At 41.4% G+C, this 15338-nt stretch overlaps 1 protein-coding gene across 14 annotated transcripts in view; it reads left to right on the top strand.

The window, feature by feature from the left end:
* Positions 1-15338, top strand: part of FNBP1 (formin binding protein 1) — a 94424-nt gene that overhangs the window by 28630 nt on the left and 50456 nt on the right. For all 14 annotated transcript variants that reach the window (XM_032200432.1, XM_032200444.1, XM_032200442.1 and 11 more), the window contains exons 2-4: positions 1926-2041; positions 5964-6020; positions 8511-8658. In XM_032200432.1, the coding sequence (XP_032056323.1) occupies positions 1926-2041; positions 5964-6020; positions 8511-8658 (321 nt within the window). The remainder of the gene's footprint in view (positions 1-1925; positions 2042-5963; positions 6021-8510; positions 8659-15338) is intronic.

The raw sequence follows: 15338 nt of genomic DNA, 5'->3' as shown, positions 1-15338 counted from the left end.
GCACAGTACATGCCTCTGCCTTCTGCAGAATACAGACATCCTCTTTTTGAGTGCATGACATGACTTTGCTTTAAGGGTGACTTACTTTGCTGGATATCAGAGTTTTATTCTGTGCAGTCTGAGTCTTCCTTTTTAGTTGCCTTTAACCATTTAACCATTTTTTCCATGGCTTCTGGAGCACGGGTCTTAGGGCATCATAGGAGTTCTTTGCTATTATGGTATTTTGTACACGATTGCACTTTGCTGTTTCCCCCTGCCCTGTGACTCTTTCGTTGTCTAAAACTGACATTGTTTAAACTGAAGCCTAGTCTGCTGTGGCTGATGGGTTTAAAGCAGTCCCTTATGCTAAAGCAGAGCAACCGTGCAGCTACCCAGAGCCGATGTGTCCAGCCCCATGCATGTTACCTGCTGTTTTAACTGGTTTCTTGATAGTTCTGCAAGTTTTCTTCCTGTAAGGCATTTCTGATTTCTTTCCTTCAAAATACACTTAATACACTTTCGTTAGCAAGCAGCAGCTTCTGTGTGCAGTTGTCTTGCTCAGCGCTGGAAGAATCTCTCCTGATACGATCTCATTTTCTGTCCGAACCGGAAACGCTGCAGCACACAAAGTGGTATTTGCTTAAAAGCAGCAGAGTCAGAAACGAGGCTCTGTAGTAGGCTTGTTATTTTTTTCGCTTTGTGCATCTAAGGAAGTGGGTTTATAGCACCTTGATAACGCTTGATGATAGCCCTACAAACTGGTAATCACAAGACAGATAGAAAGCAGCATCGCTTCTGTCGGAAGCTTTAATTATGGCAGCTAAGCATTTGACCTAAATCTCTTGGTGTATAGATATTTTTGGAAAACATTGCAAATCTAACTTCTGTACCACAGATGTACAAAATCTCTTCTTTGCTTTCCACATAATACAGAATGGAACCTGCTGCCAAGTCATTCAGGCTGATATTAAATAGCTTGTTTACGTTGCATTTAGGTAGGATTAAGTATGCAGTATATCAAGATACCAAGTTTGCTTAAAACATAATTTAAAAGCGTTGTAGAAACAGTGACTTTTGAAATGCTACATGGAATGGATGATTATGGAATATGAGTATGGTTGAAGTAACTACATTAAAAAAAAAAAAAAAAAAGTAATTTCAGGTTAACTCTATATAGTGATAAGTTGGCTTGGATAATTAATTTGGATTTAGAGTTGCTTAATTTCTCTTGGCATTTGCAAATCCCAAACTGACTTGTGGAATGTTCTTGATTGAAAAAGACTTTAGTGAAAACATGTGTGACTGTGTTTTTGAGGGCAGTGATTTTTGAAGAACAAAGTCGCATCTGTATATAAAAGTAGATAGACAAGAAGAATTTCTGTAAACATAGCTAATGTAATTTTGTGGCATCATTTGCTAGCACATCTTCTATTTTTGAACAAATCATGAGGCTGTAGGGGGAAGTAAGTTCTATTCTGTAGAAAGCCTTCGCTTTTCTAAGAGGTATTATAAATTCTTAGCACTGACAAAGGCTGAATTCAAATTATTTTTTAGACTAATATTAGAATTATTAATTAGGAGTAGGTCTCAAATTCATGGAACTCCTGTCAACTCTTAGAGTGCAATAAAATTCTGACAAGAGTATCCATTTCTTATCATTTGTCTTGGTATGTCTTGATATTAGAAAATTGTGTTCAGTTAAATTGCCAGAATTTTATGAAATGGAAGTGATTCAGAAGTGAAGAACAAAGAGCATTACTGACTTGGCCTCATGTTAAAATATAGATTTCTGTTGATTTAAAAAACCTGCGTTGCTACAAAAATGTCTAACTGTGGCAATGGAAAATATTAATACCACTTTGTAGCGATATGTACTTTGGAAATTATTTTTAGTTATTTCTATGTTCAATGAGACTAAACATTTTTTTTTTTTTGCTTCATTGCAGGACCAGTTTGACAATTTAGAAAAACACACGCAATGGGGTATTGATGTTCTGGAAAAATACATCAAGTTTGTAAAAGAAAGAACAGAGATTGAACTCAGCTATGCAAAGCAGCTTAGGTAAGTTGATATGCAAAGTTCTGGACTTTGAGTTGCATCTGTTCAGCGCCTGTAATCATCTGTAAGTTCATGTTACAGTGGTGGTAATTTGTGTAGCTTATAATGATTGCTTTTAGATGGAGAATAGCTTTAGTTTAAAGAATGGAAAGCTAAAATTAATTTAACATGCTGGTTTTTATCTCTGCTAAACATCATATGCTTTGTAAAAGTAAGGGTATTTAGGTGACTGAATAGCACACTGGGGCTTACTCGTGATTTACTCATGGTTAATGGCTCAGGCTTTGGGGTAGAGTTGTAATGTTTTCCATGAAATTAGGACTGCACAGGAATTCTGAAGGTTTTAAGAATTCAGCACAATAATAATTTGTTACAGGACAAAGTTTAGGGTTTCTTTTCATAAGAAAAGAACATTTCAACCTCTCGTTGAACTGGCGTTGAAGAAACTGCAGGTCAGAAAGTCAGTCTCGGCACGTGGAAATTTAGTCTACAGTCATATTGCAGCCTAGGATTTGAATTTTGACACTTTTAGAGTCTTGCCAATGTTCTTGCAATGTGTCTCGAACAGAGCTGAGGTCCTTGGAATTTATCTGAAGTAGCTAAATTACTGGAAATTCCTTCTGGGTATTTTCTGGGTTGACCGCCAGGTTGTACGTAAGGATACGAGTATAAGCAAACCAGACCCTGAAAACCAATTCCTTGAGGTCAGACCCACTGTGAATGGAGAAGAGGGAGGAGGGAAGGGGCGTGAAAAACCACCCCACAATGGGTAGCTCTTACCCTTTTCCCCAGAAGGGCAGAAGAGAAGTGAACAAGGGTTAGTGGGGAGCACAGCCCAGCTGTTGTGGAGAGAGGCTATGATGCAACATAGTTGGCAGCCACTAGTGCCCAGGATAATTAAGTGGAAGGGGTGAAGGGGATGGAAGCTAACTGGGAGGGGGAGTACAGGACTAATGCTTCCCAACCCCTCCAGTAAATCCATCCCTTTTTTCCCCCTGCATGATTATAATACATATTAGAATCTGCTTCCGTCTTCCCGGTATTTATAGAGATTGAGATCTGCGCTTCTAGTTGATCTGTATATACCTAAAGCAAAATGCCTATTAAAAAAAAAAAAAAAAAAAAAAAGCTAGCTCAGAACTTTTGATGCTTTAGTTTGAATGGCTTTTGAGATGGGCAATGGCTTATTATTTGCTAGAGGCTGGTACCTGATAAAGCCCTGCCTTCACGGTTATGTGCTTTCTCAGGGGAATGCCACAAGGATTTCCCAGAGTTTCTGCTATATAGACGAGCAGGAAATAGAAAATATAAGTTGTGAAGGAACAAATTGCTCACATCCTATGGAGATGAGAAGAGACTGAGTTACAGAGGCAGAGTGAGGTGGAAGAGAGCATGAGTAGACTGGGAAACCCCAGCAGATTACCTGTGTGAGCAAGTCTGTCTTACAAAGAATCACACCCTTGACCCACTGAATTTCTAAGGGTGATGAATTTTAGGCATGAAGAGCATAATCATGAAAATAAATGAGCAAACAAAGTGTTAAAGGAAAGTGGGAGATGGTCAGAGAGAAGGTTATCTAAAGCTATTACTCTAAGAATCACGAGCCTCTGATGGATAATTGTGTGAAAGAATAAGGTGTCAGAAGTGAAAATGAGGGAGCAGAGAAACAAGCTAGGAAGGCATAAAAATGATGCAGAGTGAAAGGCAGACAGAAACACGAATCGGAGGCAGGTGCACAGGCTAGCACAGAATCTTTTTAGAATTGCTATTTTATTGCTGATCTTTTGTTTTTATGCGTTAGTTGCTGCTTTAATCGCTGTTAGATTTGCAGGTGTCATTGCTTTTCAAGCTTAAACCTGAGAAGGGCCAATATTTTGCTCCTGACACTGCATAATTGCACACTGAATTTCAACATGTGATAGTCAGGTTGGCTCTTACTGGATGAAGTATCACTTCTGGATTCTGTATCACTTCTGTTTTTTTGTGGGCGTCATGGTTAAAACCCTATATACTTTTTTGATTAACAAAGAGGAGACAGAAATCAAAAAACCCTGTTAAATATGATATACATGTACATTTTTATAAGTGCATTATAGGGATTAGCAACTGGGTTAAACATTTTATTATTTTCTTTGTTCCTTATTATATATTTTCTAAATCCGTTTTCTGTGAAAGCGTACTGTCTGCTGTTGTTTTACCCTGACCCAGTAGCATTTCTGTACCTTTAGAGGTTCAGTAGACTGTAGCCTTGTATTTGAATTACTTGGGCAGCATGATAGTAGGGAGATGTCCATCCTGAGTATGAAAATACCTTATTAGTTTAGTCTTCAATGTGTTTCCTTCTGTTTTTTTTTTTTTTTTCTTCAAGTAGGTGTGTGGAGGCATTCCTATCCACACGTAATCAGGTAGAACAGTTTGCAGAATTGTTGCTGTGCTGATATTTGGTTGAAACTGCTGTGTGCAGAACTAGAGAAAAGTTCATTGTTCCAGAGCATCCTCTTTTCAGAGAAGGCAGAGGCTGGAATGGAGATGCTTATCTGGGGGCCGCCCAGGAGGGATACTTACATTTTGAGGAACTGTCCAAGTCTGCCAGGGCTCTGGCTAGAACTCCGTTGGTGCTGATGCTACTTAATTCCTTAGGGAAAACAAAATGAGTAAGAAAAGTGAGGCAAGAGGCTCTGCTGTCTCCCAGTTAGCAGTAAAACCAGCATGCAGCAGGGATTGGGTTACACCTACTTGAAAAGAAACTGCTTTTTCAGAAAGAAAAGACTTAATTCTGGGAATTCTCAAAAAAAATAGCATAGATAGGCCAATGAATTTTAGTAGTTCATCTGTCAACGATTGCATCAGTACCACTGAAATGTTACTTGGAATCAGTGAAAAACAATCTTTAAAGTTAACCCAAGTGGTTTCTATTTAACTGTAGGCTAACAGAGGCTGCAGGAAGGCATAGAGTAACAAGGCTGAGTTTAAAATGCAGGACATCCCAGTGCTGCAGCCCTGAAAAGGCTTTAATTGCTAAGCAAGATGTGGCAGCTCCCTGGTTTGCATCATGTATGGTGTTACATTGCGCTACAGTCCAAATATGCATCATCGTGCTGGGTTTTAAGCATCAGCAAGGTGCGCTGAGTGGTGGACAGCATGTGTTCTGTAAATCCTAGATTTGCTGCTGGCTAGGGGTTTGCAGTCATCTTTTTCAGGAAAAATGAAAGCTATAGAACAAGTCAGGTGTGCTAACCAAGATAGGTTCAACTTCCTTGCTCGAGATAAGATCACTGGAGAAGGATATCAATATTTTCAAATGAAATCATTAGTTGCGTATGTAGTAATGAGATGTAATCGTCTGTGCTAATTGGAATAATCAAATTTCACATTTCTGCCAGCATCAGTTAACGATCACAGAATTATCCCATTTGTATCATCTCAGTGCAGCTTCCCATAGCTTTACCAGGATTGTTTTTCTTCCTTGGAAGCATCCCACAAAAGACAGGCAAACTTGCTGGGTCAGAGTCATCTCCTGCAGCAAATCGCACTTCCGTGAGCTGCCTGCCTTTGTGTGTGGAATAGCACCTTCTACTGGGGGGACTTCTTACAGCTTCTCTGTGTGTCTGAGGGCCAGGAAAAGGGTTGTAAAAGGTTCTTTCGGGCAAAGGGGATGTGCGTCAGCAGAACCAGAACTCAAGTGCGTTGTGTATTGACATTATGATTTTAAATTATGAACTTCTTGGGTTCAGAGCCTGTTAATTCATTGCAGTTACGCAGATGGAAGCACAATGGGGCCCCTTCTTTTGTGGTCATACTTCTGATAAGGTAGATACCTAGCCAGTGCAAATAAAAACTGAAGTGCCACTGTGTGCATGCAAAGACCATCCACTTATTTTAAAGGGTATTTAAAATTTAACTTTGTATATGCTTTTAATTTTAGGAACCTTTCGAAGAAATATCAACCCAAAAAGAACTCCAAAGAAGAGGAAGAGTACAGGTACGTTCATGATCTACTGCTGGGTAAGCATTCATTGACAGAGGAAGGGGAGCTATAGTTAGGTTACCTACAAGGATTTGGCTTCTAAACCAAAAACTTGCATTGAACTCTAGAGAAGAGAGAGATCATATATTCATAAGCAGGCTTATATATGTGTTCTGGGTACTAGATGCCTTTTTTTTCTTTTGTGTCTTTTCTAATGTACTTTAAAATCTTCAAGCCAGACTATACAGTGCTGGTTCTTTGAAGTGAATGACCAAACTCTAATTACCTTCAGCAGGAACAGAAGCAGTTGTTAATTTTAGCATGAAACTTGAGCAGTCCATGCAAGTATTAAATTACTCTAATGGACTGACGAGGCAGTCTAGTATGTTATTAAAGAGATCGTGTTGTAGCTCCACAGGAGAAATCAGGGTCTCTTGAAGAGTAAGGTAGAGAGATGTAGCTTGTAACAGGCAGTGTCCTGGAGCGGATCGACACATGACTTGCTGCTGTTGAAGGATGTTACATTGCCTCAGGTGCCTGCTGTTTATTTAGATATTCAGACTGTCTCCCTGGTGGCAGGGCACTAACGTAATGTTTGCAGGTAGTGACTGCAGTCTCAAAGCACAGGTCCTCCACTCAGTGACACTGAAAATGCATATGGAAGGCTGTAAACCATGTCAAAAAAAAAAAGACCACAACACATTCCTGCCCTTGCTGAGATCAAAGATATTATTAAAGAGAGCTTTCTAGAGGAGAAGCCTTCCAATGGACAAGCTATAAGCCAGAGTTGTAACCTTTTCTGTGGAGCAATCTGACTTTTTCTAAAATTCCTTAACTTCATTGTTTTGTAATGCATCAGCTTTGAGCAAAGGCACTGTAAAAGATTCTGACCCTGCAGCCTTAAATTGCAGGAGGCTGCTCTGCTTCAGAGTTGAACCATTGACCTTGAAACTTGAAACGCTTCAAAGGAGTTTGGATTCAGGTCCAACTGTACTATTATACTGATTTAAATTCTTGGGTCAGGACCCCCCTCCCCAGCTGGCTTGTACAGCTACCCTGCTGGTTTGTATCAACCAAGATAATAGCCTTTTCATTTTGTTTTTGATTGATTTTTAGTAACGCTGTTTGGGAATCATTTATTGATGCTATTGTTTCCTGAAACAGTGATATTTACACAAGGAAGCTCATATTACCAGCACACTGGCTGTGTTGGTCTGTACCTGGGGTTAGGAAGAAATGTGTCTTTGGGTAGCTATACCATAAACTGGTATTTTTAGTTTACAACAACCTTTTGGACACATCTTCCTTTGCTGGAAAAGGATATTGGAGCTAAGTAGCTCATGCGATGTGACACAGAAGACTCTGTGTATCCTTTGCCCTTTTAAATGGAGTGTCCCCATGTCTCTAACGTCTGGGGAGTTGTCATGTGACCTTTGGATGTCTTGGATGCTGCATTGAAACAGCCTGTCTAAAAACGATGCATTTTCAAGTTTATCATCAGTCTGTAGTTCCGTGGTTGGATCCCCTGGCTTTTGCAGCTGGGATGTCTCTTGAGGTACCGCAGCTTGACTGTGAATGTGGTTGCTTTTAATGGTTTGGGTCTCTTCTTTTTTTTTTCCCCGTTTTTTCTCCAATGCCTTTCATCTCCTTTCATACCACTCCGCTTTATTTCCTCTGAATCTCCCCCCTTCGCTTTGGATTTTTGCCTGAAGGTGATGTTATTTGTGCAAACTGCTACCATTTAATATTAATAGTTTTCCTAGCGTGCGCAAGTGCAGCGCTTCAAAGCAGTGTTCTTCCAGCTGACCAGTACAACAAGCAGGGGAATTTAAATGCAGCTCTGTTGGCTCAGTGCTGAATATGCTGGTGACATCACCTGCTGTTTTTGAAATTGTGTGCACAGATGTTCACTTCTTCCTTTTAATAACATGTGGAATGTTGTATTGGAGAGTAATATGAAAAGTAAACCTTGCAATGGAAGGGACCAAAATATGTGGTTTGACAATGAACACCTGGTTAGTAAATTCACTGTCTTTTGGAAAACTTTGTAAGTTATAGCTAATCTAAATCCAACTAACATTTTGAAAAGTTTCCTTTTCTGCACAGTGCTAGCCAAAGGTTGGTTGGTTGGATTTTGCCAGGTGTGGAGTTCACTGACTCTGTGCACTGAATTGTAGGACTTGAAAGAGGGTAACTCGAAAATGTTTGGTGAGTAAAGATTAGAGCAGTGAAGTCCCAGAGCAGTACTGATAAAAACACTTGGCTTTCTCAAAGTGTTGTGTTCTAAGAGCCAATGTCAAACTGTCGAAATGCAGATAAATTTATCAGACCGTCAGTGTGCGGGATCAGTTTCCTTCTGAGGGCATTTTCAAGTGAACCTGTGCTAATTTGTACTCAGTCTCGTGCAACGATAGTAAATGCTTCAGAAGGGTACAACCTCCCTTTGCAGTGTGGGTGTCTGAAAACAAAGGGACTAAAAGCCAAATGCATTTTTGTCCTCTGCAGGTACACATCAACTAAAGCCTTCCTAGCCACTTTAAATGAAATGAATGACTATGCCGGACAGCATGAGGTCATTTCAGAGAACATGACCTCTCTTATCACTGGAGAGTTAACACGCTATGTGCAGGAGCTGAAACAAGAGAGGAAATCGGTAACTGAATGTTTTTTATTATTCACAATTAATTGCTAATTAAGACAGATAATTAGTGGTAGTGGAGTTCAATGTTAAGCAAAATTAACATGCAGTTAATAAACACAAGCTTTGCTAATGAACCAAGCATTAAAAAAGTGGGTTACATGCCCTGGCCAAGGCACTGAACCGTTTGAATCAAATGTTATAAAATCAGACAGCTATGCCTTCAGGAGAATGCCTGCTAAATAAGGTCAGAAACCCATCTGTGCTCAAGGCTCTGTTAGCCAAAAGCTTGTTTAGGGAAGAGTCCAGGCACCACATAAAGCATGAAATAAACAGAGAAGCTGTATTACTGAAACTTTCATAAAGAATTATTATTATGAACTTGATTCACGTTTTCCTGCTTCTCAGCCAGATCTAGTCAACAAAACTCTTTCAAAAAAGATTTATAACGAGAAGTGCGGGGTCTGCTTTGTTTTGTGATGTTGATGACTCTTTTTTCAACCTGTTGTCTTTCAAGATCACTAAAATTAGGATTTTGTTAATACTGTATTTTAACTGGTAGCAGGCACGCAGGTTCCTCAACTACAGCAAAAGTTGAAAGCTGATTAATTTGCATGTCACCAACTGTGAAAGGCGTATAGCTGAGATGTGTTTGTTTCCTTCCCCTGCCTTGAAATCTTTTATCCCTGGAATGCGTGGGCATAAAATACCGTTCCTAAGGATTATTGTTGAAAATATTCATAAACCATGTATGAAACGGCTAAGCAAAGTGCAACAGGGCAAGGGAGCATCAGGCCACATACTTCACTTCCAGATGGTAGCCAAAATGTTGGTCCATTATGGAAAGTGCAAAGTGCTCTTGTTAGTCCAGCAAAACTTAAGCATTTATAAATAGCCCCACTAAACGTTAAGCCTGTGTTAAAGTGCTTTGCAAAACTAGACTCCTGACTATTACTGTGTTTTCCGAAGTGTAGTATGAGAATAGTAAGCCTGTCAACAGCGGATATGAACATACGGACACACCTTTCATTTGCAGAATGGTGTGTAATCTTTTAGAAACACATTATTTGGCCAGCAGCATGGAAATGTGATTTGCATATAGTTGGGATGGGAAAGTTATCTTGGCTGCTTCTGTGACCTTTTATTCCATATGAACTCTGTACAATATGCAAAGTCCAAAAAAAAGAAAAAAAAAAGTGTTCTGTATGGTGTTTTGTTGTCACTTCTAATTTTTACCTGATTTCTAAATTGTAGGGACTTATGAAGTGATTGGAATATCTCTTGGACATCTTAAGTAAAATAATGAAGGGCTTGGTATCTTGTAAAGAATGCGAGCAGTAACTGTATTGTTTTTTTCTTATGCTTGTAGAGTTTTATAGTAAGTTTGGCTCAGAAGTATCTGATGGGTGAATGACAAGCAAATTATTTTAATGTCAGTCCAGCAATACAGCATAGGAACAGCAAAAAAAGGAACTGACTGTGTTTATGCGCTGCTGGTGATAACTTGTAGCTTTTAACAGAAGATAGCTGTCAGTCATGGGTGCTTGTTTTGTTCTTGTAACATGAGTACAAACGTTGTGAATTATGAATCCTTGTCTGATTCCTTTGGATTTTTCGTTTATGAGCAAGTGGTGTTGAAAAGGGAATTGCTTCTGCCTTCAGGCGTTTTTCATACATAGTCTCTCTCATTACATACCATAAAACACAATTTCATCAATCATGCTGGGATCTGCAGGGTAAGCTGATTGTTGTGTAAATATCACAGAGGTCTGATGCCTGTGATACGAATTGATGAACAGTTTGGGATTTCCAGTAATATTGCTGGCAGAGTTCTTGTGCTTACTGCTTAATGCGTGATCAGCCATTGTGCTAGGAGTTGCTGCAAGCTGTAGGAAAAGGTGATCATTCCTGAGTCTAGGAATAATCCACAAATAGGACCTGGGGGGGGGGGCTTCTTGTCTAGACTCTTGAATGACTTAATCCAAATGATACAAGAGCCTAAATACGTGTAAAATGGAACAAACTTCCAGTGGTTTCAGTGTGATTGAGTTACATAAGCACCCTTGCTTTTATTGTCATAATTTTTCTCCATGGAAAAGGGGAATGATACACAGATGCATCATAAGCATAAGTGTGTAAAAGGGGTACTCAGATACAGCAAAGTGGTCAGACAAATGCACCAGGCTTGAGAGCTTCTATTTCTAAAGGGAATCCCTTCAAAACGCAGTAGGAATTGTGCATTTAGCAGGCATGAGCGATGAGGCTGGTGATGTTTAAATGCACAAGGTCTTATGTATGCCTACATTACTCTGTTTTCATGCTCATTTAGCTCTATTGATTAAAGTGGAATTACACCAGCAGGCGATTGGTTGCACAGAAGTAAATCACACTTCTTTGTTTTCCTCCGTGACAGCTACGAGCCCATAGCCTGTAAGTAAGCAGCACAGAACCTGATAGTATATAAAGCCTTACACTAGTTTCCTGTTGGATAAAACTCAGTTTGTGTGCAATTTTTAAGTGAGTTTGTTGGACTGCTGTGTAAAAAGGTGTGCTTTATACATGCCTTTGTAAAGTTTTCCATGTTTGATAGTTGCTAATGGTGAAAATATGGCAAGAAGCCAATTAAAAACAAGCAGGATGACTTGCAAATTCACAGTGGCTTGGTGCTGTTGTTCAAAAGACAGATAACTCCTGTTTCTCCTGGCCTGGTTTAAAGCCTGGGGAGAGTCCTGGGTTACTTTTTGTTTTTACCGATGACATATATGATGGCTTTTGCTCACTAGAGAAAGAAATCAGGCAAAGAATCTTTTTGTGAAACTAAATTATCTTCAGCGACGCAGGTCAGTGTGTTCAGTTTCATTGTGTTGTGCATTCCCCTTCCATAGCCCACACTGACGTTAATACTGTACCAGCTGATGTTGTGCTCTGCCCTTGCAGTCACAGGAGCTGCACATACACCCTGCCTGCTATTCCCATACAGCTTGTGTGTGTAAGAGGGAGAACTCCTTGCACTGTTTCGGTTCTTCCCAGCTCTCCGGTGAAGTGAAACTCGTACAGTGCAGTTCCTCACTTTCACTTCTTTTTGTGCTCTCTTGATCTCGGTGTGTCTGTGCTCTCATGTGAGTAATTCTCTTTTTCAACTGACCTTGATAACTACTTCCAAGCTGAAATGTCGGTTCCTATGCTGCATGTGAAGGTCATAAACCATCCGTCTTCCTTTTGGGGTTGTTGAGGCTGTGCCTGAGTTCCCCTTCACTGTAGGAAGACGTCTGTCATCAAACCACACCAACGAGTGGGGGATCGCCAGCGTGGTTCAGGGAAAGAACTTCTACAGGCATTCTTTGTGCAGTCCCAATTTCACAAGGACCATGTTTTGAGGTAACTGTGGAAGCTGTCAAGTTTGAGCCAGGCACCCTGTGAAATTGGGTCTTAATCTTGCTCATCTGTGATGAAAGAAAAGGAGGTGCTCCCGGTAACGTCAGGAGAGGCTCCTTTGAGGCTCCTTTATTTCACAAGCATTTGCAGGTTGGAGATGTACTCAAGACTTCTACTCCCACCCAGCGTGACTGCTGCTGGTTGTGACAGCAGCTCCTAAGCAGACCACTTGTTCTCATTGTGGGAGAATGATCACCAGCATTTTGGTTGCGTAGGTGAGGGAGTCTCCTCCATGTTGCTGTGCCTGCTGAGTTACTCAGCACGTTTTATTCTATTAAGAATATGCATAAATTTAGACACCGGCTATTTTTTGCTACCTTCTTTTTTGGTGACACCAGTGCTTGGACTTCTGAGCAAGTGTAGCCAATGCAGTCCAAGCACTGAGGATTTCCTTTTATTTTTTTAATTCCTTAAAGCTTCTCAAGAGAGATGATTTAGGCATTTTCTCAACTTTGGCTGAGGAAGACCTTCAGTGCTGTCACTTGCCTGGATAGAAACTCACAAATTAATTCCTGTGACAATCCTCATTTTGGGTCCCTGTTCACAAACCAGGTCTGACTCAAGGCCTCCTCTGGCAGCAGCTGCTCTGTGTTTCTGTGTAGCCACTGCTCTGGCATCAGCTTTGCTAAAAAAAAAAAAAAGTGTTTGGGAGTCATGAACTATCCCTCTTGTTACTGCTGCTGCTTTCACCTCTACCTCCACCTCCCCATGGGGATCGGCTGGCTCCATACAATCAAGCATGAAAGTCAAGCACAAGCCAAGAGCCCTGCTGCAGACTGAACTGGTGCAGCACTGGGATTCTGTGGTTGGGAGAGAATTTACCTGATGTCAATACGTTCCATTTTGTGCCAGGATAGAAGCAGAGCAGGGAATGAATGCATCCTTATGGGTACTGCAAGGGTAAAAATGGTCTGGTTCTTCATGGTGCAGCATGTGCGCCCTCCCTGTGTGTATTCATACTGGGGGTGTGCATTTCAGAGAACTTTCTGTTTCTCAGAGGCTCTCAGGTGTTGATGAAAAGTAAATAATTGGAGGAATTCTGCCACGTTCGTTCATTCTGAATAGTGCCCTGTTCTGCAAATAGTCCTGTGGTTTTCGACAGGATTTCTCATGGAGTTGCACCGTGCAGGCATGAGGCAGGGTGGCAGAATACAGCCCTGTCAAGTGCACAATGGATTTTCCATGTGGCGTTCTGGATGTGCCTCCAGGTTTGGAGCACAGCTGTGCCTTGTGCTGCAGAGGTACGGAGACACGCTGCTGCCTTCCAGAAACTAAAGAGGCAACGCAGACAGCAGGAAAAGGGACAGCGTGGAAGGAAAGGCTTTGCCACACTTCAGATTTGGGTTGATTAGATTCATACTGAGCTTACTCCAGCTCTTCTGTGACTTATCCACTTACCCAATGTACTGCCCCAACGAATGCAGTTGGAGGGATTTAGGTTTGGCCTAAGCCTAGAGGTATAAAAACTAAAAATGAATGAATAGTTAGGTTGGCAGCTAGAAGCCTGCAGGAGCTGCTTATGAACAGAACGAAAACTCTGGGCATTTATGGGAGATTCTCTTGTGCTCAGTATGCTGCACAACAGTCCCCTTCCACATGCTCATCCTCTCTTTCTTGCAAGGCAGTGCAGCTGTATTTCATGAAACTAAATTGTGTCAGTGTTAGGCAGCAGCTATGAGAAATGAGGGAATGCAGCAAACTGCTTAGGGAAGATCGTAATAAACTTTGTATATGCTTAATGAGCCCTTGTTTCTTTTTTCCCCAAACTATAGCGCAAATATAATGAAATTGTGCTAAATATTTGGATGTATCATCTAATCCTGCTGTCAAAGATGGTTCTGGAATGGGAGAAAGCAAGTGCTTACCCAAGTTTCCAAAACATTTGTGGGTGGGAAGCTAACAACAATACCCAGTTCAGCTGAAAGGTGTACTGTGAATGTTAGTTTTAGTGGGGTTAAAGTTTAGACCACTGGACTTGGTGTCTTGCACTACCCAGTTTTGAATGGGTACAGTGAAGTTTGAAATAAAAATGTGAATAAACTGACTCCTGTTTACTCCGTGAAGGATGCTGCCAAACAATATAGCTGCAAGCAAATGTAGTCTTGTTTTCTGTGCATTCGCCAGAGCATTGTGCTTCAGAGGAACAGCCTGTTACAGGGGGGAGATGAGATGTCTCCTAACAGCAGTCACTTTCCCTGCTCTGTGTAGAACTCCGCAATGCCTGAGGGCCAGAGATGCTGATCAGCACCGGTAGGCAGCTCTTTTCTTTGTACCTTGGTGTTCGGTACTAAAGTTGGATCTCCTGTGGAGAAGCCCCAAGATTTCCTCTTGCAGGGTGCTTTAGCACAACCGGGCTTTTAAGGACGTGATCAGACCCCAGGGCAGGATTTGAGTGGGGTGCATGATCTCCAAGCACTGCAATACCTGTTTGAGCTCCCAGGAGCCCTGGCCTTCTGGCCTGCTGCCTTGGAGGATGTCAGCATGGCAGGACGTGCTGGAGGACCCCGTGGCTCTGCTCCTGTGCTGCTGAACTGCAGCCACGCAGCGCTGCTCTGCCGTGAGGATCAGCACGCCACGGAGCCATCTCCATGTCCAACAAGTTGCTTGCTTCTGCCTTACAAAGCCCCAGCCAGACTTGGGTGTAAGGAAGACTACGAGGCTATGTAGCATGAAACAGCACAAAACATCCCCAGACATCGCTGTCACAAAGTGTCTTCTAGCTCTATGCTCTTCCTCTCCTTATTGTCCCTGCTGGCACATTGCCAGGCAGGCGTGATCCTGATCTGCTACTTGTTTGTCTTGTGCAGCTGATCTAGCCTTTGTCTGAGACACTTGGGTTTTAGTGCTCTGTAACCGATTCCTTTGGCACACACCGCTCCAGGAGACGATTCCAGTCAAATTCACACCAGCTTTGGCTAGATTCCCATTCACCCATGTCTCAGGGGAGTTCCACGTTAAGAATAACAATGTTCACGGTGAGGATTGCACAGGAGAACAGGGCTGTGCCACAATATTAAGAAGTAGCAGTGATGAAAGTGTGCAAAGATAGGCATGTATTTCATGTCATTATTCACAGGGCTGTCTTCTACTACTGCTATTACAAATGAGAGCGATAAGGCCTCAAGAGCGTGTTGTTATTCTTGGAAACAAAGATCTCTTCTCAGGCCATTTCCTGTCTTTTGCGAGGAAAGGAAAAGCATTTGACAAGGCTTTTTGCGAATTAAGCTGGGAAAATTGAGAAAAAAATGTTCACTGACTTC

Source organism: Aythya fuligula, chromosome 19, assembly GCF_009819795.1.
Source record: "Aythya fuligula isolate bAytFul2 chromosome 19, bAytFul2.pri, whole genome shotgun sequence".
Classification (NCBI taxonomy): Eukaryota; Metazoa; Chordata; class Aves; order Anseriformes; family Anatidae; genus Aythya; species Aythya fuligula.
The sequence above is the reverse complement of the archived record's forward strand: the minus strand, read 5'-3'. Positions and strand labels throughout refer to the sequence as shown.